Source organism: Muntiacus reevesi, chromosome 1 (genome assembly GCF_963930625.1).
Source record: "Muntiacus reevesi chromosome 1, mMunRee1.1, whole genome shotgun sequence".
Lineage (NCBI taxonomy): Eukaryota > Metazoa > Chordata > Mammalia > Artiodactyla > Cervidae > Muntiacus > Muntiacus reevesi.
In genome coordinates this window covers 174010061-174035865 of record NC_089249.1, presented here as the reverse complement: position 1 = coordinate 174035865, position 25805 = coordinate 174010061, and the positions used below count along the sequence as shown (strand labels likewise).

At 46.6% G+C, this 25805-nt stretch overlaps 1 protein-coding gene and 1 long non-coding RNA gene across 4 annotated transcripts in view; one reads left to right on the top strand and one right to left on the bottom strand.

Annotated features, from left to right (window-relative positions):
* Positions 1 to 15851, top strand: part of ASB18 (ankyrin repeat and SOCS box containing 18) — a 71975-nt gene extending 56124 nt beyond the window's left edge. For both annotated transcript variants that reach the window (XM_065917021.1, XM_065917022.1), the window contains 2 exons: positions 14206 to 14319; positions 15529 to 15851. In XM_065917021.1, coding sequence (XP_065773093.1) covers positions 14206 to 14319; positions 15529 to 15714 — 300 coding nt within the window. In that variant the 3' untranslated portion in view covers positions 15715 to 15851. The remainder of the gene's footprint in view (positions 1 to 14205; positions 14320 to 15528) is intronic.
* Positions 3456 to 25191, bottom strand: LOC136155030 (uncharacterized). Of its 2 annotated transcripts, XR_010660691.1 has the most exons (4): positions 25068 to 25191; positions 14263 to 14418; positions 4098 to 4174; positions 3456 to 3591 (listed from the first exon to the last, which is right to left on the bottom strand). It is a non-coding gene; the product is annotated as an uncharacterized lncRNA (long non-coding RNA). The 2 variants fall into 2 exon arrangements; XR_010660690.1 differs by having other exon boundaries at positions 3456 to 4174.
* Positions 25192 to 25805: the final 614 nt, after the last annotated feature.

Here is a 25805-nt window from a genome sequence, read left to right as displayed (position 1 = left end):
CACAGGCTTCGCGATTGGTTATTTCTGAGTCTCAGTGACATCCTCAAAGAACCATATGCCTTCCAAGCTCGGTAAGTCAGCCTTGCCCTCAAAATGGTCCTTTTCTTGGTCCCTAAATGGCTTCCAGCAACTGTTCCAACCAGCTTCCTGTTCAGATCTAGCCGCTTTTCTCTAGAAACTCTGAGGAAGTCCTTCTCGGTGTTTTATTGACCCCAGTTGGCTTAAACCTGCCCTTCCCCAAACCATTAAATGGTAACGAGAATAGAATGATCATGATTGAATTAATCTAACTGTCTGGAGTGTTGGGAAGTCAACCACAATGTTCACTACAAAGGACTAATGTTAAAAGATCTTAATTGCAAAAGAAAATAAAAGTCAAGAAACTAAAAGACAAAGTGATAGTCATAAAGGGCAGAGAGCCAACTCACAGATAAGTGATGTTTTTGAAGAATCTACAACAAATGGATCAGAAATAATCATCAAAGACGTAATAGAAGAAAACAACTGTGCTGAAAAGTCTCAAAGTATAGGACTTGAATGGATGTTCTCTACAAATCAATGATGAGAGACACATACCTATATACAGTCTAGCAAAAACATTCTAAAAAGGCACAGAAAAACCTAGCAAAGCATCCAAGTAGAAAACAGGTTATTCCTAAAGGAGTAAAAATCAGGCTAGACTCTGAGTTCTCTGCAGTATTATCATAGGACAATTAAATATCATCTACAGATTTTTTTTTTTTTTGACCATGCCATGTGGCTTGTGGGATCCAAGTTCTCCAACCAGGGATTGAACCCAGGTCATGGCAGTGAAAGCACCAGATCCTAACTACTGGACCACCAGAGAACTCCCCATCTACAGATTTTTTAATTTTTTAATTGAAGGATAATTGCTTTACAGTGTTGTGTTGGTTTCTGTCATACAACAACTCAAAACGAGTCATATCTATATATATATATAAACTACATATATATATATAGTTTACATATATATAAAACTATATATATTTATATATTCCCTCCCTCTGCAGCCTCCCTCCCACCACACCACCATCCCACCCCTCTAGTTCATCACAGAGCACCAGGCTGCCATCTATAGATTTTTAAACAAAATGTTTAGATGCTAGAATTCTATATTCAGCCAAGATAGCTCACATTTTTCTGGCAAAAGAAGGTTTTAGATATCAAGGTTCATAAGACATGCCTTCCAAGTGCTTTTTTCTTTTTTTAAATAAAAACATACTTCTATTTATTCAACAGACATTTATTGAGCACCAGCCATTTGCCAGAGTCACACTAGGTGCTTAGGATACCTAATGAGTGACTAGACTGGGGGGAAAATATTGCCGCCCTCATGGAGCTTACATTCTAATGGGGGAGACAAGCATTAAACAATGATTATCTATGCTAATGGGCCAATAATAAATGGGCCAATAAAGTGATAAGGACTGGGAGAGGAACCAGGGTAGGAGGCAGCATGTTTTAAAGAGGGTATTAGAATGGATGGTTTTGAGTAGACTTGAGCGAGGTGAGGCAATCAGCTAAGCAGGTGTCCAGGCAAAGAATAGCCCAGTAGACAAGCCAAAGTCCATGACTCCAAGAGTGGAGTGAGCCTGACCCTCGTGGGGAACAACAGGGGAACCAGTGAGGCTGAAGGTGGAGAGAACCCGTGGGACAGCATCGGGGCTGAGAGAGCTGGAGGTGGGGACAGACCGTGGGGTCCCCTAGGACAGTGCAGTGACTTTGGCCACTGGAGTGCTATGGCCTGACTAACATTCCGTGAGGCTCCTTGTGGTCTCCATGCTGAGAATCTACTTAAGGAGGAGCAGAGGTGGAGAGGTGAGTTAGGAGGTTGTGGCCACAGTCCACCTGAGGGATAATGGCGTGGACGAGGGTGGTGGTCTGAAAACAGGGAATGCCTGGTGGCCTAGTGGCTAGGATTCCAGGCTCTCACGGTCAGGGTCTAGGTTCAGTCCCTGGTGGGGCAACTGAGATCCCACAAGTTGTGTGGCACAGCCAAAAAGGAAAATAAATTATGGATTCTGGATATCTTGTGAAGGTAGAGCCAGCAGGATTTCTTAACAGATTGTATGTAGGATGTGGGATGCGTGAGAAGAGGAGTCAAAGATGACTCAAGGCTTTTAGCCTGAGATGCTGGAAGGATAGGTGTGCCATCGAGGGGTAAGGGGAAGCTTGGGGGAGAGGAGGCCTGGGGCTGGGGGAGACTCAGGTGTTCTGTTTTCAATACCTTAAGTGTAAGATAGAGCCAGCCACGAGGAGATGATCAAGTAAGCAATTGGATATTCAAACCTGGAGGTTGGGAGGGAAGTCTGACCAACCTGGAGACAGACTTTAGAAGGTTGGTGGCCTCTGGATGGTGTCTGAAGCCAGGAAATTGAATGAGATCACCAGGGAGGGAGAGCGAACAGAGAGGAGGAATGAGGACCGAATCCAAGGCCATCCCAACATGAGAAGACGCATGGGCGAGAGAGCAGCAGAGGAGACCGAGAGCAGCAGTGTGGGTGGTGAAGGAATGGACACGTGGCTTCCGGAAGCCACGGGAAGAACGTATCCCAGTGGAAGATGCGGTTAGCTGTGTCAGAGGTGCTGATACGGCCCCAGGCGGGGCAGAGCCTTGACAACCAGGTGCAGCCAGCTCAGGGGTGTTCTTGGCGAGGGCTGATGGGGTGGGGGTAGAGAAGGCTGAAGGCCAAATGGAACGAGGGTACTCCAGCTGACCAAGAGATGATGGGGAAAGACTGTCTCAGGAATGGGAAACTCAGTCTGCAGATTCTCTCAACTCAACCTCTTAAATCTCTCTCAGTCGTCTTTTTCCATTCGGCCTGCCACCAGCTGAGTTTAGGCCACTACCATCTCAGTGGTAAAGAATCCACCTAATAATGCAGAAGACGTAAGAGACCCTGTTTTGATCTCTGGGTTGAGAAGATCCCCTGAAAGAGCAAATGGCTATCCACTCCAGTATTCTTGCCTGGAGAATCCCATGGACAGAGGAGCCTGGTGGGCTACAGTCCATGGCATTGCAGAGAGTCAGACATGACTGAGTGACCGAGCATGCATGCATCTCTCCCCAGGATTGCAAAAATATCCTCATAACCCAACACTCTGCTTCCAATATGGCCCTGTGGAACTCTTCTCAACACTGTAGCCATGGTGATAGTTCTAAATTAAAATCTGACCCTGTCACTTCACCACTCATCACCCTTCAAGGGCTTTCCGGTGCCCTGAAGATAAAGTCCAGCTTATCGTGGCCAGCACTCTTCCGGCTCTGACCTGCTGTCCTCTCCCATCTCAATTCTCACTACCCACCCACCCCCCATGTCAAACATCACATCACAGTCAATATTTTTTATATATGTATAATTTTATTTATTTGCTTATATTTGGCTACATTGGGTCCTTGTTGCTTTGTGAGAATTTCCCTAGTTGCAGCAGTCGGGGGCTACTCTTCATTGTGATGTGTGGGCTTCACACTGCAATGGCTTCTTTTATTGGGGGCAGGAGCTCCAGGGAGCTTGGGCTGCAGCAGTTGTGGCGCATGGGCTGAGTTGCTCCACGGCGCAGGGGATCTGCCTGGACCAAGGATGGAACCCGTGTCTCCTGCATCGGCAGGCAGACTCATCTACTGCGCCACCAACGAAGTCCCACAGCCAGCACTTTCTGTCCCCTCTCACCTCCCATGTTTGAGAATTCTTTTCTATACCTTGAACATCCTAGTCCTCAGAACTCTCTGCATCTTTTGGAACTCCCGTTCCGTGTTGTAGCTTGAATTTCACATCCTCCAGAAATCTTTCCTTGACCAACTCACCAGGCCATTGCAAATCTAGGTCTGACTCAGGTGTCATTTCTAGCACCCAGTGATCCCTCCACCAGAGTACTGTGGCACCTACATATTTATTATTATTACTACTACTATTATTATTATTATGAGGCTATGTTGTTTGGGACTGTAAAATTCTGTGAAGTCAGGGCTTGCCTTTGTATCACACAAACATAACACAATCTCTAACTGCTAGTGAAGTGAAGTGAAGTCACTCAGTCGTGTCCAACTCTTTGTGACCCCTTGAACTGTAGCCTACCAGGCTCCTCTGTCCATGGGATTTCCCAGGCAAGAATACTGGAGTGGGTTGCCATTTCCTAGGAACTTGATAAATATCTGTGGAATGAATGGTTTAAACAATCTGGTTAAAATAAAAAAAACTTAAATAATTGTAAGGCAGTTTGCAAAACTAAATGCAACTACCAAAAATTATTTCTGAAGGAGATACTTAACATAAAATAAGAGCTTGTACTAATTATAATCTGGAACACAAACTTCAGGTATTATTAAGGAGAGAGAAGGATTAGTTAAGAGAGGGAGACATCAGAGAAGGGATCATGGTGCATCTAGAATACAAAAGATGCTATTTAGATGTTCAGAGAAATACAGGTTATTTTTTTTTTATTTTGAAGGTAACCACTAGTAAAATCTTAAATAAGAGTACAGAATTCCAAAATATAAAAGATAAATACAAAGGAAATACAAACCTGTATAACAGAAAGCAGACAACAAAGGAAACAAGAAGCATAAAAAAATCATAAAGAATAAAATGAGATAGAAATAAGACAAGGTAGATTATAACAATAAATGTGAATTTCTTGTTGTTGTTGTCCAGTCACTAAGTCATGTCCGACTCTTTGCAGCCCCATGGACTGCAGCACACCAGGCTTCCCTGTCCTTCACCATCCCCCAGAGTTTGCTCAAACTCACACTCATTGAGTCAGGGATGCCAGCCAACCACCTCATCCTCCTTTGCCCTCTTCTCCTATCGCCTTTGATCTTTCCCATCATCAGGGTCTCTTCCATCATCAGGGCCTTTTCCAATAAGTAGGATCTTCACCTTAGGTGGCCAAAGGATTGGAGCTTCAGCTTCAGCATCAGTCCTTCCAATGAATATACAGGGTTGATTTCCTTTAGGATTGACTGGTTTGATCTCCTTGCAGTCCAGGGAACTCTCAAGAGTCTTCTCCAGTACCACAGTTCAAAAGCATGAATTCTTTGGCACTCAGCCTTCTTTATGGTCCAACTCTCACATCCATACGTGACTACTAGAAAAAGCATAGCTTTGACTATATGGACCTTTGTTGGCAAAGTGATAGCTCTACTGTTTCATACACTGTCTAGCTTTGTCATAGCTTTCCTTCCAAGGAGCAAGTGTCTTTTAATTTCATGGCTGCAAGTCACTGTCCATAGTCATTTTGGAGCCCAAGAAAATAAAATCTGTCACTGCTTCCAATTTTTCCCCTTCTATTTGCCATGAAGTGATGGGACAGGATGCCATGATCTTAGTTTTTTGGATGTTGAGTTTCAAGCCAGCTTTTTCACTCTCCTCTTTCACTGTCATCAAGAGGCTCTTTACTTCCTCTTCACTTTGTGCTGTTAAAGTAGCATCATCTACATATCTGAGGTGGTTGATATTTCTCAGCAATCTTGATTACAGCTTATGATTCATCCAGCCATTATTTCATGACGTAATCTGCATAGAAGTTTAATAAGCAGAGTGACAATATACAGCCTTGTCGTACTCCCTTCCCAATTTTGAACCAGTCCTCTGTCCATAGAATTTTCTATGCAAGAATACTGGAGTGAGTTGCCATGCCCTCCTCCAGGGGATCTTCCCGATCCAGGTCCCAGGGACAGAACCTGAGTCTCTTGCATCTCCTGCATTGGCAGGCAGATTCTTTATCATTAGCACCACCTGGGAAGCCCCATGAGTTTTTTTTTTAAGCTACCCTATTACCAATATAGAGACTCTCAAACACTTTAAAATAACATGAAACAAAAGGTTATAATTAAAGAGTAGGCAGAGGCAATTCTTGGAGAAGGAAATGGCAACCCACTCCAGTATTCTTGCCTGGAGAATCCAATGGATAGAGGAGCCCGGTGGGCCACAGTCCATGAGGTCATACCGAGTCGGACACGGCTGAGCGATTTAGCAGCAGCAGCAGCAGCAGAGGCAATTCTAGCAAAAACTGAAAATAAAATGATACATTAATATTATATGAAGTACAGAATTCCAGGGAAATGCACAAAATAAGAAGAAAAGATTCACTTGACATTGATAAAGGACACAGTCCATAGTTCCCTGATAGCTCAGTTGGTAAAGAATCTGCCTGCAATGAAGGAGACCCCGGTTCAATTCCTGATTCGGGAAGATCTGGAGACAAGGTAGGCTACCCACTCCAGTGCTGTTGGGCTTCTCTTGTGGCTCAGCTGGTAAAGAATCCACCTGCAATGCAGGAGACCTGGGTTTGATCCTGGGTTGGGAAGATCCCCTGGAGAAGGGAAGGCTACCCACTCCAGTATTCTGGACTGGAGAATCCCATGGACTGTATAGTCCGTGGGGTCACAAAGAGGTCGGACACCACTGAGCGACTTTCACTTCACGTCACAGTCAGTAGTGAAGAGGTAATCATTAAGAACCTTACATGCCAAAAAGCATTATGTTAAAATGGAGAAGCTAACTGAAAAATGATAATTCTAGATGATTTTTACTTCATATCTCAGTCTTTTCCATAGATGAAATGGGAAAAAGTATTTAACAGCTTCAAATCATACAGGTGAATATACATGTTGAACTTCGAGCCATGCAAACAGAATACAATACTAATACTCCAAAATCAGACTATTTAAAGCTGTAATATAAATACACCAAAAAATTAATAGCAAAAGTTAATTCTTAAAAACAATTTAACTTTTTAAAAATTTCATTGTACACTCCCAAATGAATATGGCATCAAGAGTTACTTAACTGCAGACTAAGAAAGACAGTGACAACCTTGTGACTCAGAACAAATGGCTCTGACCACACCTCTGTTCAAAGGAAGCACTTTAAAAGTTACTGTTATTGTGACTTAAGGAGAAACACTGCAGGCGATTCTTTACCAGCTGAGCCACAAGGGAAGCCCAGGAATGCTAGAGTGAGTAGCCTGTCCCTTCTTCACCGACCCAAGAATCAAAGAAAAGCTATGACCAACCTAGACAGCATATTAAAAAGCGGAGATATTACTTTGCCAACAAAGGTCCAACTACTCAAAGCTATGGTTTTTTCAGTGGTCATGTATGGATGTGAGAGTTGAACAATAAAGAAAGCTGAGTGCCGAAAAATTGATGCTTCTGAACTGCGGTGTTGGAGAAGACTCTTGAGAGTCCCTTGGACTGCAAGGAGATCCAACCAGTCCATCCTAAAGGAGATCAGTCCTGAATATTCATTGCAAGGACTGATGCTGAAGTTGAAACTCCAATACATTGGCCACCTGATGTGAAGCACTGATTCCTTGGAAAAGACCCTGATCCTGGTAAAGATTGAAGGCAGGAGGAGAAGGGGATGACAGAGGATGAGATGGTTGGATGGCATCACCAACTCAATGGACATGAGTTTGAGTAAGCTCCAGGAGTTGGTGATGGACAGGGAAGCCTGGCATGTTGCAGTCCATGTGGTCGCAAAGAGTCGGACACGACTGAGCGATTGAACTGAACTGAAGGAAAAACATATTGCCAAGTTAATTGAGCGGTCAATCCAATGAGCTAGGAAGAGGAAAGGAGAAAAGGATTAATAAGATGAAGGCAAAAATTAATAGATTGGAATATTTTTAAAGAGAATTGATCAAAGAAATCCAATAGCTGATTTCTTGACAAAAAATAATTAAAATAGAATTCCAGCAAGACATTAAATATGCAAAACACAGTGCAGAGACAATCACAGGGAATTTCAAATGAGAAAGGGTGCTTATTCCTAGATACAGTGCAGATAACTGCCCCCACCCAAATTTGTTCTCCACCTGCATGGACCCATCTGCAGGTCTCCTAGCTGTCTACAGGGCAGTGTCCCAGAAGCCGGGGAGGAAGGAGAGCGAGGTCAGAGGGTGTGTTCACTAGGTACCCTCTCAGCTTGAGGTTGGTGTGAGTGTCCCTAGCCAGAGATCTCTGCTCCTGGTAAGACACCCCACTCCATTCACTCACCCCGCAGACCCAGGGGTGGGAATCAGCGCCACTGCCAGCTCGGAATCAGCGCACTGTTCCTCGTGGTTATTCTGCACACACACCTGGCTCAACAAGCCCTGTATCAAAACCCTCCTAGAATAATCCTACCTTAAATGTGCCCTGTTTCCTGTTACAACCCTGACCAGTACACATGCAATGCTGAATTTCTTTTTCCAGGAAAATATAGATGAACAAAATTAAGCCAAGAATAAATCAAAATAAAATATGCCAGTAACTGTGAAAAAATTGAAAATATTATCACCTGCACCTAAAGGTTCAAATGCAAAGTCCATTCATGCTTTCTTATTTCCTATAATTATCTACTTTTCAAAACTTCCCCAAGTATTAAAAAGATAGAAATCGTCTCAGTTTTACTGAGTTAACACTTGAGTGACATTAAAACTGACAGTAATGTTAATAGCTCAAAAAGTTAAAACTGTAAACCAAACTTATTTATTAAAAGATGAAAAATATCTTAACAAATTGAATCTACCATTCTATTCAGAAGACCAGCCAAACAGAGACTGTTTTATGAAACAAAAATAGGGCAGTACTGGATCATCTTTTTGTAGTGACTTGGCTAGAAAAGGTTAAAAGCTTAAATCATAAATCTATAATACAAAGATATTTCCTTAACTTAGCACAAAGTATTTATCCCCTTCACGGATCACAGCCTTGCCATGGCAACTGCTGCTGCTGCTAAGTCGCTTCAGTCGTGTCTGACTCTGTGCGACCCAATAGACGGCAGCCCACCAGGCTTTGCCGACCCTGGGATTCTCCAGGCAAGAACACTGGAGTGGGCTGCCATTTCCTTCTCCAATGCATGAAAGTGAAAAGGGAAAGTGAAGTCGCTCAGTCATGTCCAACTCTTTACGACCCCATGGACTGCAGCCTACCAGGCTCCTCCATCCATGGGATTTTCCAGGCAAGAGTACTGGAGTGGGTTGCCATCACCTTCTCTGTGCCATGGCAAATGGGCTTACATAACTCGAGGAAGCTATGAGCCATGCCGTGCAAGGATACCCAAGATGGACAGGTCATGGAGACAGGTAGTGGAGAGTTCTGACAAAATGTGGCCCACTAGAGGAGGGAACCCACTCCAGTATTCTTGCCTGGAGAACCCCATGAACAGTATGAAAAGGCAAAGAGATATAACACCAGAAGATGAGCCCCCAAGTGGGAAGGTGTCCAATATGCTCCTGGGGAAGAGCGGAGGGCAGTCACTAATATCTCCACAAAGAATGAAGCCGCTGGGCCAAAGCAGAAACGATGCTCAGTTGTGGACGTGTCTGGTGGTGAAAATAAAGTCCAGTGCTATAAAGAATAATATCGCATGGGAGCCTGGAATGTTAGGTCCACAAATCAAGGTCAATTAGACACGGTCAGGCAGGAGATGGCAAGATTGAACATTGACATCTTAGGAATCAGTGAACTAAAATGGACGGGAATGGGCAGACTTAATTCAGATGACCATTATATCTATTACAGTGGGCCAGAATTCCTTAGAAGAAATGGAACTATAAGGAACTATATTCCTTATAGTCAATAAGAGTTCAAAATCCAGTACTTGGGTACTGGACAGAAACTGTAAGGCCCTAAAAGAAGCAGAAGAGATTAAGAAGAGATGGCAAGAATACACAGAAGAATTACACAGAATGGTCTTAATTACCCAAATAACCACAGTGGTGTCATCATTTACCTACAGCCAGACATCCTGGAGTGTGAAGTCATTTGGGCCTCAGGAAGCATTATTACAAACAAAGCTAGTGGAGGTGATGGAATTACAGCTGAGTTATTTAAAACCCTAAAAGATCATGCTGTTAAAGTGCTGCACTCAATATGTCAGCAAATTTGGAAAACTCAGCAGAGGCCGCAGGACTAGAAAAGGTCAGTTTTCATTCCAAACCCAAAGAAGTCAAAGAATATTCCAACTACTATATAACTGTGCTCATTTTACATGCTAGAAAGGTTATGATCAAAATCCTTCAAGCTAGACTTCAGCAGTATGTGAACCGAGAACTTCCTGATACTCAAACTGCGTTCAGATCAAATTGCCAACATTCGTTGGATCATGGAGAAAGCAAGGGAGTTCCAGAAAAGCATCTATTTCTGTTTCATTGACTATACTAAAGCCATTACTTCATGGCAAATAGAAAGGGAAAAGTGGAAGCAGTGACAGATTTTATTTTCTTGGGCTCCAAAATCACTGCAGGTGGTGACTGCAGCCATGAAATTAAAAGATGCTTACTCCTTGGAAGGAAAGCTATGACAAACCTAGACAGCATATTAACAAGCAGAGACACCAGTTTGCTGACAAAGGTCCATATAGTCAAAGCTATGTTTTTTCCATTCGTCATGTATGGATGTGAGAGTTGGACCATAAAGAAGTCTGAGCACCAAATAATTGATGCTTCTGAATTGTGGTGCTGGAGAAGACCCTTGAGAGTCCCCTGGACTGCAAGGAGGTCAAACCAGTCAATCCTAAAGAAAATCAACCCTGAATATTCATTGGAAGGACTGATGCTGAAGCTGAAGCTCCAATCCTTTGGCCACCTGATGAGAAGAGCCAACTCGTTGGAAAAGACCCTGATGCTGGGAAAGACTGAGGACAAAATGAGAAAGAGGCAGCAGAGGATGAGATGGTTGGATGGCATCACCGACTCAGGGGACATGAATCTGAGCAAACTCTGGGAGATAGTGAAGGACAGGGAAGACTGACACGCTGCAATTCATGGGGTTGCAAAGAGTCAGACACAACTTAGCAACTGAACAACAACACAAAATTTATGTGAAACTACCATCCAAGATTATGGGGAAAGGTTAGAGACAGTCCTATTAAATTTAGGACTGACATGATGATGCCCGCCATCAATTACTATTATTTAACGTTGACTTTTAAAGCTCTAGTCAATGCAATAGGACATGGAAAAATGTTAATATTGAGGAGGATAAAATATTGTTACTTGCAAAAATGATTGTCTATCTGAAAAACAACCTTAATTTTACCGTCTGAGCCACCAGGGAAGCCCTGAAAAATAACCTTAATTTAAAAAAAAAAAAAAAAAAAGTATACTTATAAATCAACGGGGATTCCCTTGTGCCTCAGCTGATAAAGAATCTGCCTGCAATGCGGGAGACCTGGGTTCGCTCCCTGGGTTTGGAAGATCCCCTGGAGAAGGGAAAGGCCACCCACTCCAGTATTCTGGCCTGGAGAATTCCATGGACTGTATAGTCCATGCGGTCGCAAAGAGTCAGACACGACTGAGCGACTTTCACAATGGAAAAAAAGAACACACTATAGAAAAAATGAGCAAAAGACATAATCTAGCAATTCATAAAAGAAAGACAAATGGTTGACGAAAATAAATATTTCAACTTGTATCTATCAAATTTAAATAATGAGATGATCTGGGTAGGAAGAAAGAGGTCTTCTCATACTCAATTCTTCAAAAAGGGTAACAAATTAGACACTTACAGTTTGGCAGTATGTTTTAAGACCTTTAAAATATACACAGTCATTGACATGCAGTTCTCCTTCCAGCAATTCAGGATAAGCAATCTAAATAAGAATGGCTGGACACAGAATTATATTCAGAGGTATTCATTGTTGCTAAGATCAAAAAATATTGATTCAACTTACAATAGTTAATTCATTGAATTCATTATGATACATTCATACAATATTATATGGCCACTAAAAATAATGTTTAAATGCTCATTTGTAAGTTTTGAATTGTTCACAATCTATTTTGATGAAAAGTCAAGTTTCAAAACAATATGCAAATCACTAGCTCATTTTGTCATGTATACTAATTCCTTTCTAAATACATAAAACCTTGTTATATACAAAATGTTGATAGGTGTTATCTCTGAAAAAGAGAAATATGAAATTGTTGAATCTTGCTTGGGCTTCCCTGTGGCTCAGACGGTAAAGAATCTGCCTGCAATGCAGAAGATCCAGGTTCGATCCCTGGGTTGGGAAGATCTCCTGGAGAAGGGAATGGCAACCCACTCCAGTACTCTTGCCTGGAGAATCCCATGAGAGAGGAGCCTGGCGGGCTACAGTCCATGGGTCGCAGAGTCAGACACGATTGAGCGACTGACACGTTCACTTTCACTTTCTGTATCTTAAAGGGCGTTACGTCTGAAAGAAGCTAGGTAGTGGTTTAGACACTGTGTCCTGTCTGACTTTTGCCACCCCATGGACTGCACCCCCCCAGGCTCCTGTCAGTGGGATTTCCCAGGCAAGAATACTAGAGTGGGTTTCCATTTCCTCCTCCAGGGGATCTTCCCAACACAGGGATCGAACCTGGTTCTACTGTACTGGAGGCAGATTCTTTTTTCTTTTTTTGTTTTTTTTTTTTTTATTAGTTGGAGGCTAATTACTTCACAACATTTCAGTGGGTTTTGTCATACATTGCTTAACCGACTGAGCCAGCAGGGAAGCCCAGAAAGAAGCCAGGCAGGTTGTAAAGGGGGCACCTGCCTTGAGTGTGTTCAGGAGCCCCGAGAGCAGGATGCTGGCCAGGCTTGCAGTTGGTTCTGACTGTTGTCTACTGCGGTTATTTGGTGCCTGACCTCAGAAAAAAATTGCTTAACCTCAGTTTTCTCAACCAAGACATAAACAGAACAGTTTCACAGCACTTGGTAAATCCTAAACCTCAAAAATAGAGAATAATGAATTTGCCCTCTTGTTATTTAGTCACTAAGCTGTGTCTTGACTCTTTTGCAACTTCGTGGACTGTAGCCCACCAGGCTCCTCTGTCCATGGGATTTCCCCAAAATCAAATCTAAATTCCAGCAAGCTTCTAAATCCAACTACTAATTTACAGAAAGCAGAGAAAAAGCGGCATCCCACAGGGATACAATCAGCAAAATCCCAACAGTGAGAAACTCCACAGGACAAATAACCCAGTTTCTTCAACAAATAAATCACACAAAACAAAAAAGAGAGATCTGAAAATATGTCGTATCAACCAATGTAAAGGTGTTGGTCTTATCTGAATTCTTATTCAAGCAAACAAATGATTGTTTTGATACAATGGCATTTAAGAGAAATTTGTGAATGTAAACAGAGTATATATTAGATGATACTAAGAAACCGGCTTCCCATGTGGCAGTGGTGGTAAAGAATCCATCTGTCCAGGCAGGATAGTTGGATACAGGTTGGATCCCTGGGTCGGGAAGATTCCCTGGAGGAGGCCATGGCAACCCACTCCAGTATTCTTGCCTGGAGAATCCCATGGACAGAGGAGCCTGGCGGGCTGTAGTCTATAGCGTTGACAGAGTCAGACATGACTGAAGTGACTTAGCATGCATGCGGTAAGGAACTATTGTTAATTTCCCAGCTGTTACAATGATTCTGCATTTGTGTTTCTTCTAAACGTCCTTTAAGAGACACACAGATGTTTATAGATGACATGACAGGCTACACTGAGTTTGCTTTAAAATAACCTGAGGGAGGCAGCCTGGAAACGTGGCAAGGGCAGGATGGGCCCTGAGCTGACGGTGGGCACACGAGGGTGTACCCTACTGTTCAGTCCACTTTTCTGTGCTTTCAGACTTCTCCATGACGACAACAAAAGAGTTCTACTTTTAAAAAGCAAACACTCTTTGCATCTTTATGATGAAGCTGATGGACTTAAATTCCTGAATTTGCAAATAGGAAAACAAGCACAGCCAGTAGGGACTATCTATGAAAATAAAACAAAAAGGCCAAGGGGAGAAAAAAGTTCAACAGCGAAGCAACTCTTCTCCCCCAACTTCCTGACACATCAGAAAACTGAAGCCAGAAATTGGGAACGCCATCCTTGTGCAGACAGACTCCTTCCCCACCCCCCACCCCCCAGCCAGCACCCGCCAGCCATTCTGATTCCTTTTCTCTGAACAGCTCTCCACACCAGAGAGCCTGCATCAGCATATCCCTCCTGGGAACTCCTTGGCCCAGACTGCTCCGGGCTTCTCCGTGCACTCCGCCAGGGGCCCGACCACGACCCTATTGTATTGTTACTGGGATGCTGTTGTTCCCTGGGAGGGTCGAGAGGTCACACAGCCAGGAAGTGGCTGAAGCGGGATGCAGGCACCCCCTCCCAGCTCCTCAGCCTTTCCCTCCTGGATCCAAAACCCACCCCACCCAACCTGTGCCTCCCACTGTTTCCGACCAGGTGCTGAAGAGCTGCGCCGTGGTCCCTGCGGTCATCGAGGTTCTTTTCAACTCCTACCCTCAGCTCCGCGTCTCTGAGTCCTGGAAGGAGGTGATCCCTGAAGAAGTGTTTCAGGTGAGGGGTGGCCCACTCTTCCTCCATTAGTACAGACTGTCGTCTTACTTCCGTTCTCCATTGGGGTTTTGCGCTCATATTCAGGAAAGGATGAAACATCTGGGGAAGGAAAGAGAAGGGCAAATCAGGGCATGTCTGAGTGTTTCTGTTTTTCTTCTGGAGGCTCAGTACTCACTCAGCCCACGGGTCTGGTTGGGGTGCTGTGGGCTGCAAGGACCACCCTGGCTTAGGAAGCTCAGGGCTCCATAACCAGTGTCCAAGGGAGGGTGGGCCACGGAGATCCAGAAGCCTGTGTGTCCACTTCACCTTCTGACATCTCAGGAAACGACCGAGGCAGCTGCGGGCCCTGCATTCATACACGACAAAGTCCACAGGTGACTGTTGGTTAAGAAAGGAACTTTTTTGTGTAGAAGCCTCTAGAAAATGGCCTCTCATGTTTTATTGACTTGAGTCCTGTGCAGATTGTACACATGCATGCTAATTCGCTTCAGCCATGTCTGACTCGGTGCATCCCTATGTCCCTATAAACTGTAGCCCTCGAGGCTCCTCTGTCCATGGGCTTCTCCAGGCAAGAATACTGGAGTGGGTGGCCATGCCCTCCTCCAGCTGATCTTCCCGACCCAGGGATCGAACTTATACCTCTTAGGTCTCCTGCATTGGAAGGTGGGTTCTTTAGCAGGTTCTTTACTACTAGGGCCGCCTGGGAAGCCCCCTGTGCAGATGAGGAATTCGAGGAGATGACCCGTATTATCTGAGATCACCCAAAACAGACTTCCCTCTGACTGGACAGGAGCCACCCTACAGAAAAGTGCCCAGACCCGCTTTGGGTAGGATCTGGTGGTTCAGACGGTAAAGAATCTGCCTGCAATGCAGGAGACCCAGGTTCAATCCCTGGGTTGGGAAGATTCCCCTGGAGGAGGCCATGGCAACCCACTCCAGTATTCTTGCCTGGAGAATCCCATGGACAAAGGAGCCTGGGAGGCTACAGTCCACGGGGTCAAAAAGAGTCAGACACGACTGAGCGACTAACACACACACAAACACACAAACACACACACACAGAGTGACTTACACACGCACGCACACACACACACACCATCAGTAGCCATGAAAGGATTCCCCATGCCATCAGGGCTCTTCTCTCTGGGAAAAAGGAAAGAAGTGTGCCGGTTCCATGTGCCCAGACTGACACTCCCCACCTTCTTTCAGATGCACCAGGCTTTCTACCGGTCACTCTTCGCCTTGGCGCACACGCCCCGCTGTCTGCAGCATCTCTGCCGCTGCGCCATCCGGAAATCGTTTGGCAGAAAGTGCTTTTCCCTTGTGCCTCTGTTGCCCTTGCCAGAGACCCTGCAAAATTACCTGCTTCTGGAGCCAGAAGGGATTCTGCACTGAAACCCAGCATGTGGCCCAGGACACGGTGCTCTTCTGACAGGCCTTGGATGGGACCTCCCACCCACCCGGTGCACAGACCTCACCCCGCTTCAGGCTCACCTGGGCGTGGAGTTGGTAATAAAAGCCCTTTCTCCCTCTCTCAGGGTTGCTTGTGAGAATTGAAACTGTGAATGTCATAGTACATGTATCACAAAGTACCTTTCCACAGTTCAGTTCAGTTCAGTGGCTCAGTCGTGTCCAACTCTTTGCGACCCCATGGACTGCAGCACGCCAGGCTTCCCTGTCCATCACCAACTCCTGGAGCTTACTCACACTCATGTCCATTGAGTCGGTGATACCATCCAACCGTCTCATCCTCTGTTGTCCCCTTCTCCTCCTGCCTTCAATCTTTCCAGCATCAGGGTCTTTTCAAATGAGTCAGTTCTTCGCATCAGGTGGCCAGACTATTGGAGTTTCAGCTTCAGCATCAGTCTTTCTAATGAATATTCAGGACTGATTTCCTTTAGGATGGACTGGTTGGATCTCCTTGCAGTCCAAGGGATTCTCAAGAGTCTTCTCCAACACCCAACACCATAGTTCAAAAGCATCAATTCTTCAGTGCTCAGCTTTCTTTATAGTCCAACTCTCACATCCATACATGACTACATGGACTGCCTTTCCACAGACGTTGAACTAAAAGGTGTATGTATTTTTCCCAGAGTTGGTCTCCCTGCTCATGATGGTTCAGCCACAGTCCTGCTGTCCCCACTCCCAGCCTTCAGACCCTCTGACTTAGGGCAGGAATTCATTACACCCCTCCTAGAGCTCAGACCCCTGGGAAGACTCTGCCCCCAAACATGACAGACGTCCACATGCAGAGAGGAGGACGCATGCTTCCGTAACGAGAGCCCTGCCCAGGGGCCCACGGGTGCTTCCAGGTGCATCACCGCCCAGAGCCCCTCGGAGGACGCTGGAGGGGTGGTGGGCAGACACTTTGATCCTGTGTGAGTCTTCTGTCCGACGGCCCCAGCAGACCCAGCTGATCCAGCTGTGGGGGACCGTGCAGGATGCCAGATACAGACGCAGGTCCGTGGCGGCTGCCCTCAGCTCAGCCTGAGCATCCATAACAGGAGGAAGCTCTAAAGCCTAGGACTGGATTCAGTTCAGTTCAGTCGTTCAGTCATGTCTGACTCTTTGCAAGCCCATGAATCACAGCACGCCAGGTCTCCCTGTCCATCACCAAATCCCAGAGTTTACTCAAAATCACGTCCATTGAGTCGGCAATGCCATCCAGCCCCTATCTGTCGTCCCCTTCTCCTCCTGCCCCCAATCCCTCCCAGCATCAGGGTCTTTTCCAGTGAGTCAACTCTTCACATGAGGTGGCCAAAGTATTGGAGTTCCAGCTTCAGCATCAGTCCTTCCAATGAACACCCAGGACTGATCTCCTTCAGGATGGACTGGTTGGATCTCCTTGCAGTCCAAGGGACTCTCAAGAGTCTTCTCCAACACCACAGTTCAAAAGCATCAATTTTTCAGCGGTCAGCTTTCTTCACAGTCCAACTCTCACATCCATATATGACCATTGGAAAAACCATAGCCTTGACTAGACAGACCTTTGTTGGCTAAGTAATGTCTCTGTTTTTTAATATGCTATCTAGGTTAGTCATAACTTTCCTTCCAAGGAGTAAGCATCTTTTAATTTCATGGCTGCAATCACCATCTGCAATGATTTTGGAGCCCCAAAAAATAAAGTCTGACACTGTTTCCACTGTTTCCCCATCTATTTCCCATGAAGCGATGGGACCAGATGCCATGATCTTAGTTTTCTGAATGTTGAGCTTTAAGCCAACTTTTTCACTCTCCTCTTTCACTTTCATCAAGAGGATTTTTAGTTCCTCTTCACTTCTGGACTGGATTAACCATGTTTTTATATCTTTTATATTCTGGTGCTTTGACACCTGGGGCCTTTCGGACCGGGACTGTCCCCCGCCCCACCAGGGTTAGCCAGTTCTCAAAGACAATAAACAATGTACCCTCAAGCATCCTTTTCAAATACAACTCACCCAGTGCAGGGCTCACCCCCCACCACCTCCCTGGTTCTCCTGCCCCTATCCCCCCCACCGCCACCCCAACCAGGGCCACCCAGACAGCTGAGGGCAACCCCTCTGCCTCCGAGCCCACTGCAGTTACTGAGATTAGCCAGCCCTGTGCCCAGGTGTCCATCCCCATGGAAACTGCAGTCAAGGCTCCTGCCCACATCTCCTTCCCCCGCCCCCACCTCCTGACCACCTGGTGCTCCCCTGTGTGGTGTGGTCCTTCTCTTGGGAACTGTAATAAACCATCTCTTCGCTGGTCTAAAGATCTCTCTTCTCATCTGTTGGCCTTGCATGCGTGTGTGCTAAGTCGCTTCAGTCGTGTCCAACTCTTTGCAACTCTATGGGCTATATAGCTGGCCAGACTCCTCTGTCCATGGGCTTTTTCCAGGCAAGAATGCTGGAGTGGGTGCCCATTTCCTTCTCCAGGGGATCTTTCTGATGCAGGGATCAAACCGGTGTCTCCTTCACTGCAGGCAGATTCGTAACTGCTGAGTCACTGGGGAAGCCCTCTGTTGGCCTTACTAGACCTCAAATATTAAACCCCATATTTTAAAACAAGGACTCTGTGAGCATCCTCTGAGGATAAGCATTGGCTCCACTTTTCTGCAGTTTGAGCCAGTGCAGCTGGGATGAACCTCAGGAGGGGCGGGGACACCATGGCAGTCTAGAAGGGCGCTTCACACCCCAGCAGATGACTGCTGTCTAAGCTGGGATGTCTGCACCATGAGTGAAGCCCACTGCGGTGCTGGAGGGGACCTGGCAGGGCCACCCAGTGAGAGTGGACGTCACAAAAGGAGGAGGCAGGATGGGTCTTGGGGGATGGTCAGGTTTCAACACAGCGGGTCAGGCCAAGGGAGGCATAGGAGAGCTGACCCACCCACACTCTGCCCTTTGAGATGGACAGCTCACCTGACCTATGTAAGCGCAGCTCATGACCTCACACACACACCCCTCACCTCGGGCAGATGGCTCTCCCCAAGCCTCTTCCACACAGACGATCAGGAGCCACCACTGGGTCAAAAGGAAAGTTGAACAAAGGCTGGGGTGCAGGAAAGTGCATGAACTGTGGAGGGACAGTGATTGGTCCCGAGGGGAGGGTCCCATGCTTTCACGACTGGAAGGAGGCAGGGTTGGAGGAGCTGGGAGGCAAATCGGGAGGACCTCGGCTTCCAGATCAAGGGTTCTGAACTCCCTGGACAGGCTGTGAGGAGCCATGGAGCAGCAGGTGAGAAGGTGTGGTCACAGCAAGACATTACGTGTGTGCCTGCTGTCACTTCAGTCGTGTCTGACTCTTTGTGACCCCATGGACTGTAGCCTGCCAGGCTCCTCTGTCCATGGGATTCTCCAGGCAAGAATACTGGAGTGGGTTGCCATGCCTTCCTCCAGGGATTCTTCCCAACCCAGGGATCGAACCCAAGTCCCCTGCATCTCCTGCATTGCAGGTGGATTTTTCACCTGCTGACCCATGGGGAAGCCCCAGGGAGATACTGAGAAGTTCCTTTGTCCTGGAAAGGGATGCAGTACACTGGAGGAGTTCACGGTGACACCCCAGAGGTAGGGCTTCAGGTCCAGGCTGCTCCACCGAGCAAGAGGAACCGTTCCTTAACCAAAATTGGTTGCAGTTTGCTCAGGTGGGAAGTGAATGCATGCGCACTTCTCGGAGTGGGGTAGGACTCAGCGAGATCACGCATGACAGCAGCAGTCTTCTCCGCTCTGAAGGGATCTTGTTAAAATGCAGATTATGACTCTGGCATCCACAGTGGGGCCTGGATTCTGTGGGTCTGGGAACTTTAACGTCGCTAACGAGCTTGGGTGACACCCCTGCCCCTGGGTGGTCCTGCTGAGTGTACAGGGCAAAGCCTCAGAGCCAGAAGTGGTCCAGAGAAGGAATACCGTAATGGTTCCTCCTATTATTATGATTGTTTTATTATTAGGAGAAAATAGCCTAATACTCGGATAAAGACTGTAAAAATGGAAAAGCAAAGTGATGTTATTTATGAGAACAAGTGAGGAAGGCAAACAGTAAGAAATACAGCCCCAGGCACCACTCAGGAGTCCTGGCCTCAAAGGATTTTGCAAATGAGAATCTGAGTGAACCTACCGGCCTGACACAGCCTATTCTTCAAGCTCCCCTCTCCATCTCATCCTCCTCAGAGAACACTTTGGTTGTATTTCTGAAATGTACTAAATTTTAAATATGTTTTGGAGTCCCGCCACAAAGTAGAACTCTTCTAAAACCGTACCACATAGCTTTTAGGACCATAGTTCCCTGACCAGGGATTGAACCTGCACCCTCAGCAATGAAACCATGGAGTCCTAAACCATTGCACTGCCAGGGAATTCCCTATATTGACTTCACATTTCTAAAACTCTGATGAATAATGACCAATTATTACATTTCAAAAACATAACCTCCCCCCAAATTACTGCTTAAAAACAACATGATTCTCACAGTGAACCTCAGACACCTCCCAGTAACTGCCTGAAATTCCTCCACTGCTGAAGAATTCGTTTTCATTATTTCATCCCCAAGAATTTTATTGGACAGCAAGCAAGGAAATCCAACCAGTCAATCTTAAAGGAAATCAACCCTGAATATTCATTAGAAGGACTGATGCTGAAGCTGAAACTCCAATACTTTGGCCACCTGACGCAAAGAGCTAACTCGTTAGAGAAGACCCTGATGCTGGGAAAGATTGAAGGCAGGAGGAGAAGGGGGCGACAGAGGATGAGATGGTTGGATGGCATCACCAACTCAATGGACATGAGTTTGAGCAAGCTCCTAGAGATAGTGAAGGACAGGGAGGCCTGGTGTGCTGCAGGCGATGGGGTTGCAAAGGGTCAGACTCAACTGAGCAACTGACCAACAGCAAAGCAAAAACTAAAATAACCGAAAAATTTGTGATAGTGATGACTGGGTCTAGTCCTGGCCTGTGCTCCACGTGGGAGGAAGTTCCAAAATGAAGGAGACTTGCATAATTCCACGTAGATAAGAGAAAGAACAGAGGGGAGGAGAAGGACAAGACTAAGAGAAGGAAGAGAGGAAGGAGGGAGAGAGAAAAGATATTGGGGAAGAGAAGTAAGTTATCTGAGAAACATCTGAAAGTACCTTCTGCTTTAAAGCTAGAATTATCTTGGCTGACTTCTTTTCCAGGGGGAAAAGAACATACCCTGGTATTTCTTTTATTAAAGAGTAAAAATGTTTTCCATTCTTAAACAGTTCACATAGAACATCATTACTTTTCTCTCTGAGTATACTACATAAACTCAATTCCATAAGACCTAAACTTTCTTTAATTTTAAATGTAGTGTTTAATGACGCATTCACATGGTTCAAAATTCAGAAGGTAATAAAAGAGCAGATGCTCTTTCCACTAAAAAGGAAAAAGATAGCAGAGGAACATTTTCCCTCCAACTTTATTATCTCTGGCTATACAACCGCCATCTGACCACAGAGAGTCACCCTGGTTCTAGTGGCTCCAGATGTGCTAAAAAGGATTCCTGATTTGTGGCCATGAGGGCATGGGACAAAAATGGTGGTGGTTTGGGGGTTATCTTAATCATCAGATGGGATGGAATTCATTGATAGTTTTTCAGGCTTTAATTCCTGCTAGCAATTTTCTTAAGGAAAAAATAAAATAACTGTGAAAAAATTTGTAGCAGGGGTGAAAACACAAAATGCGCACATGGGGTTCTCTGCCAACGATGGTCCTGAGACGATTCGCCCCTCTGCAGCATGAGTCAGACACAGCCCACAGGCAGGCAGGGTAAGACAGGGCACCGTGTGACGTGCCCTCTGCCTAAAATTCTGAACAGCCTTGGGCTTCTCTCTCTAGTGTACTCAAAATCCATCTAATTTTAAGTTACATAATAAGCATCAATCCCGCATGTTTTGAAGAAAATCAAAACGACTCTTTAAGAAGCATTTGCAAAAAAAAAAAAAAGAAGCATTTGCAAATCCCAGTAACTGTATATAAGCACCACAGTGGCCATCTTCGAAATAAACCTTGTTTTCATGTTGATAGGGCAGGCTGTTGAACTCTGGCACAGGACACTTCACCCTCTACAAAAACAGTGTAAAATACAGGCTTGGAGAATGAGCCGGTCTGCGCCAGTGACCGGTCCTGACGGCGGACGTCTGAGAGCGCTTAATCACTGCAATTGTGGATGTTATTAGCTTGCCAAGTGCTTTTCATCTCTTAAGGGCTGCCCAAGGACCAAGTGATAAACCCGGAATATTGCATCTGTTATTCCATTATTTCAAGAATAAATTATTCCTTAGTCAAAATTTCTGTGTGCATTTTGGATATTCATAAGTCCCAAAGTTTCAACTAGGATCAATACTGCATCTTATTTTTGGCTTTCAGTAGGCATTTCAAACAAGTAGGCTTGTCTTGAAATTGTCAGCATCTTTCTATTTTAAAACAAAAATTAATCTCATTAAATTGCTAAAATAAGCCTAAGGTCAGTTTCTAGGGTCCAGCGGAAGAAGGATTCCAGTCTTGAAACTTATTTTCATGAAGTCCTGCAGGTGGCGCCATAAGCAAACGGTCTTACCCTCCCCACCCACCGGCTCTCCCCAGATTAAAAAGAGAAGAAAACAAGATTTTGACTCACAGGATAAAAGGGAGGAGGGTATAGGAAAACTATAGAATCGTGACATATCATATAGAATTGTGCTGCTATAATTTTTAAAAATCGTAATTAAAATATTGATTATGGCGTTGCCTACTTCCTTTGTATTAAATATGCGCATTTTATAGGCAATGTGTTTCTAAATAAATATAATTTTAAGTTGACTCTTTTATGATGCCATAATGACAGCCCAATCCTCATTTGTGTGTTCAACGTGTCCTTTAACAAAATTATACATTCACCACTGCGATGTAACTAGCTGGGTTTTCAGCCTTCATCTCATCTTCCAGAATGGTATTTCTTCCGTCCTAACACTCTGCTTAATCACTCCAATAAAAAGAGTAGATTTCTTTGTAATGCAATTTGTAAGCAATAAACATGATTGAGAATGCAGTATTCGCTGTCGACTATGTTTAATGCAGGGTTTTAATTCGGTGTGTAATTATTCATTCAGTAGGCACTTTTCCCATTCATATATCTTTTCCCGGATCTGGGAAAAGTTGGTTAAGTTGGGGAAACATCGGGGCAACAGGACTTCCTCCCACTTTGGGCAAGCAGGAGTTTGATACAGATGTTAGAGGAAAAGACATTTTTCTTTTATCTGCTAAAAACAGGAGGTCACATTAACTCCTCGTACAGACACATAAAAATGTGATTATGGGTTCTAAACAGAACGCAGTGGGCTCCTAGTTAACACAATGAGATTTCTAGGAAGTGATGCATAAATTCTTCAAAAATGACACATTTCCACGTTTCATTCCAATTAAATTACTGAGGCAGCTAACAGCGATGAGCACAGAGAACGGGGGTAAAATGAAGGTTTTCTTCTGGTAACTGTATCTCTGTGAAAGTATATTTTTATGAGAAGCAGTTAATATTAAGCTATTATTTTTCAGCTGCGCTGGAAGGGATATCTCGACTCTCTCTTGTCGAGCTCTCCCTGGAAGAGGCTGCTCCTTTGTTTCTTGGGTTTGTTAATGAGAGAGAATTGCTTCGCTGGCTTCGACCCCCCCCCCCGCCCCCCACCCAGGTCTCTGGAGCGAAAGGGCCCAGCCCGAAAGGGGTCCCGGGTTGTCCGTCCCCAGGGCCCCAGGGTCGGGCCCGATGCTGCCCACAGGCCTGCGGCCGCGTGACTCCAATATGCCCGGAGCTCCACTTGGAACCGCGACGCGGGGCCGGGGGTGAAGGGTGCCCGGAACCCCGCGCCCACCCGCGATCCGCGAACACGCGGGGCCGGTCCCCCCCGCGCCCGGTGATCCACGTCTCCGGATGATCAGTGTCCTGGGACCGGCCGCGCGGGGGGTTCTTAGCCTGGCGGTGCGGGCAGGGGTGTCTGGACGGGGGGAGACCTGTCTGGGCCGCTCGGACTGCCCCTCACCACCCAGCCCCGCCAGGAGAGCCTGGGGGCGTGGGGCCCCCGCCCCAGGGTTCTGGGTTGAGGGCTGCTCCCCCGCCAGCGAGGCCGGAGGAGCGCGAGGCCGCCCGGAGGGAGGCGGGAGGGGGCGTCGGAAGACAAAAGGCTGTGAAGCTTTAAATTCAAAAAAAGATGTTTTCGAAAGCCTCGTCCTGGGGTTTGAAAGGCGCTCCGAGGACAGCGGCAGAGCGATCCCAATCAGAAATGCGATTTGAAGTCCTAATGAACTTGATTGCGTGAACATTTATAATCCCCCATGGCCCTAAATGAAATCAGATATAATCAGAAGATACAGGGAAGGGAGTGTTTACAGCCGACGCCGGGCGGCTGCGGGACGGGGAGACGCGGCCCCGGTATTGATGTCGAAAATGATGGATAACGCGGGAATGGCAAATATACTATTTGTCTAATGGCTCGGCAATTAAATTCCCCTGTAAATGACCCATGCCTCATTTCATCCTAATCTATGGAATTTTGATTGAATTCGTCAGCTCTAATTGAAAAATACTGCACTTTAATGTCTGCATTGCAGTTTCAGGACGAGAGTGGTTTTAATGAGACAGTGCCCCCCTGACCCGGGAATATTTGAGACTTTTATTCGGAATTTAAGGCCAGAAGATTGCTCAGCTGAGCGCTGCGATACCCGCCGCGGTGTCCACGTCCATCTATCTCCAGGCGCGATTTAATAACCGCACTCGGGGATAAATGCGGCCCCGACCCTCGCACCCATGTGGCCACCAAGGGCGCCGCATCCTGAGATGAGAGCGGAGGGGCCTTTAAGGTGATGCCGTGGCGCGCCAGCGGAGGAGGGCTTCCAGGGAGGGGCCTGCCCCGCCCTGGCCCCCGCGCCCAGCCGCTCTCCACCCCCCACCCCCAAGCCCCGGGCCCCATCACTGACCACGGCCTGCGAGACGTCCCTGGCCAAACCCAGGCGTCCCTCCCGGAGGAGGTGGCCCAGCTGGCTGCGACCCCCGCGCACCAGGAAATGGGGGCGGCCTCCGACGCGCTTTATATGCAAATGACGAAGCGAAGCCATCCCTAAGAAATTAGCTACTTGCCGAAGCATATTTACTAGATTGAAATGAATTAAAGAGAAACACTTTAAGTCGTGCAAACGAGATAATTGGGCCACATTAAAACTGGAGATGTCTGCTCCTTTCTCCACACTCTTCCCCCAAAAAGATCAAGATGAGGGGGGCGGTAAAAATCGCCCCCCTACACACACACACCTGAGACGAGACGATCAGGCTCCCGCTGCTCAGAGAGCGGACGTCTGGAAGTGCGAGGGGCTGGTCCCCGTGCGGACCTGACCGGGCGGCCCTCGCGCCCGTGTCTGGGCAGCCCCGCTCCCCGGCTCCAAGGGGCCGATCCCGGCCTCGGCCCGCAGGGCGCGCGCTAGAGCCAGGTTCCTGCGGCCGCCGACGCAGGACGCCGGTGGGCCCTCGGGCCTCGGCGGGCGGCTGCGTCCCGCCCCCCAGCTTCGCCCACCTCGGCGTCCCTACGGAGGGATCAGGATGGGACCCTGGGGAGAGGCGTTTGGATGGAAGTAAGAGGCCAGAATACTCGGCTCGCCTCTGTTAGTGGCTCAGCCGTGACTCTTTTGCGGCCCCATGGACTGTAGCCCTCCAGGCTCCTCTGTCCATGGAATTCTCCAGGCGAGAAGACTGGCGTGGGTAGCCAGGCTTTCTTCCGGGGGATCTTCCCGACCTAGGGATCGAACCTGAGTCTCCCGCAGGTTGCCGTCCCCCTCCCCCAAAGAGGAATGTGTTTGAGCTTTGTTCGTTTAGCTCACAGAGTTTACAGATCTTTCATCTAAAATGAAACAATCTGAAACGACGAGAACTCGTCTCCCGGGGAAGGCGGTGCCCAGCGCTCCCTGCTAACGCCGAACTTGGTGATGAGCGCGCCCTGCAGAGGGACCCTCCGAGACCTGGGGCTGTCGGCGCCTCCGCCTCCGCCTCGGCAAA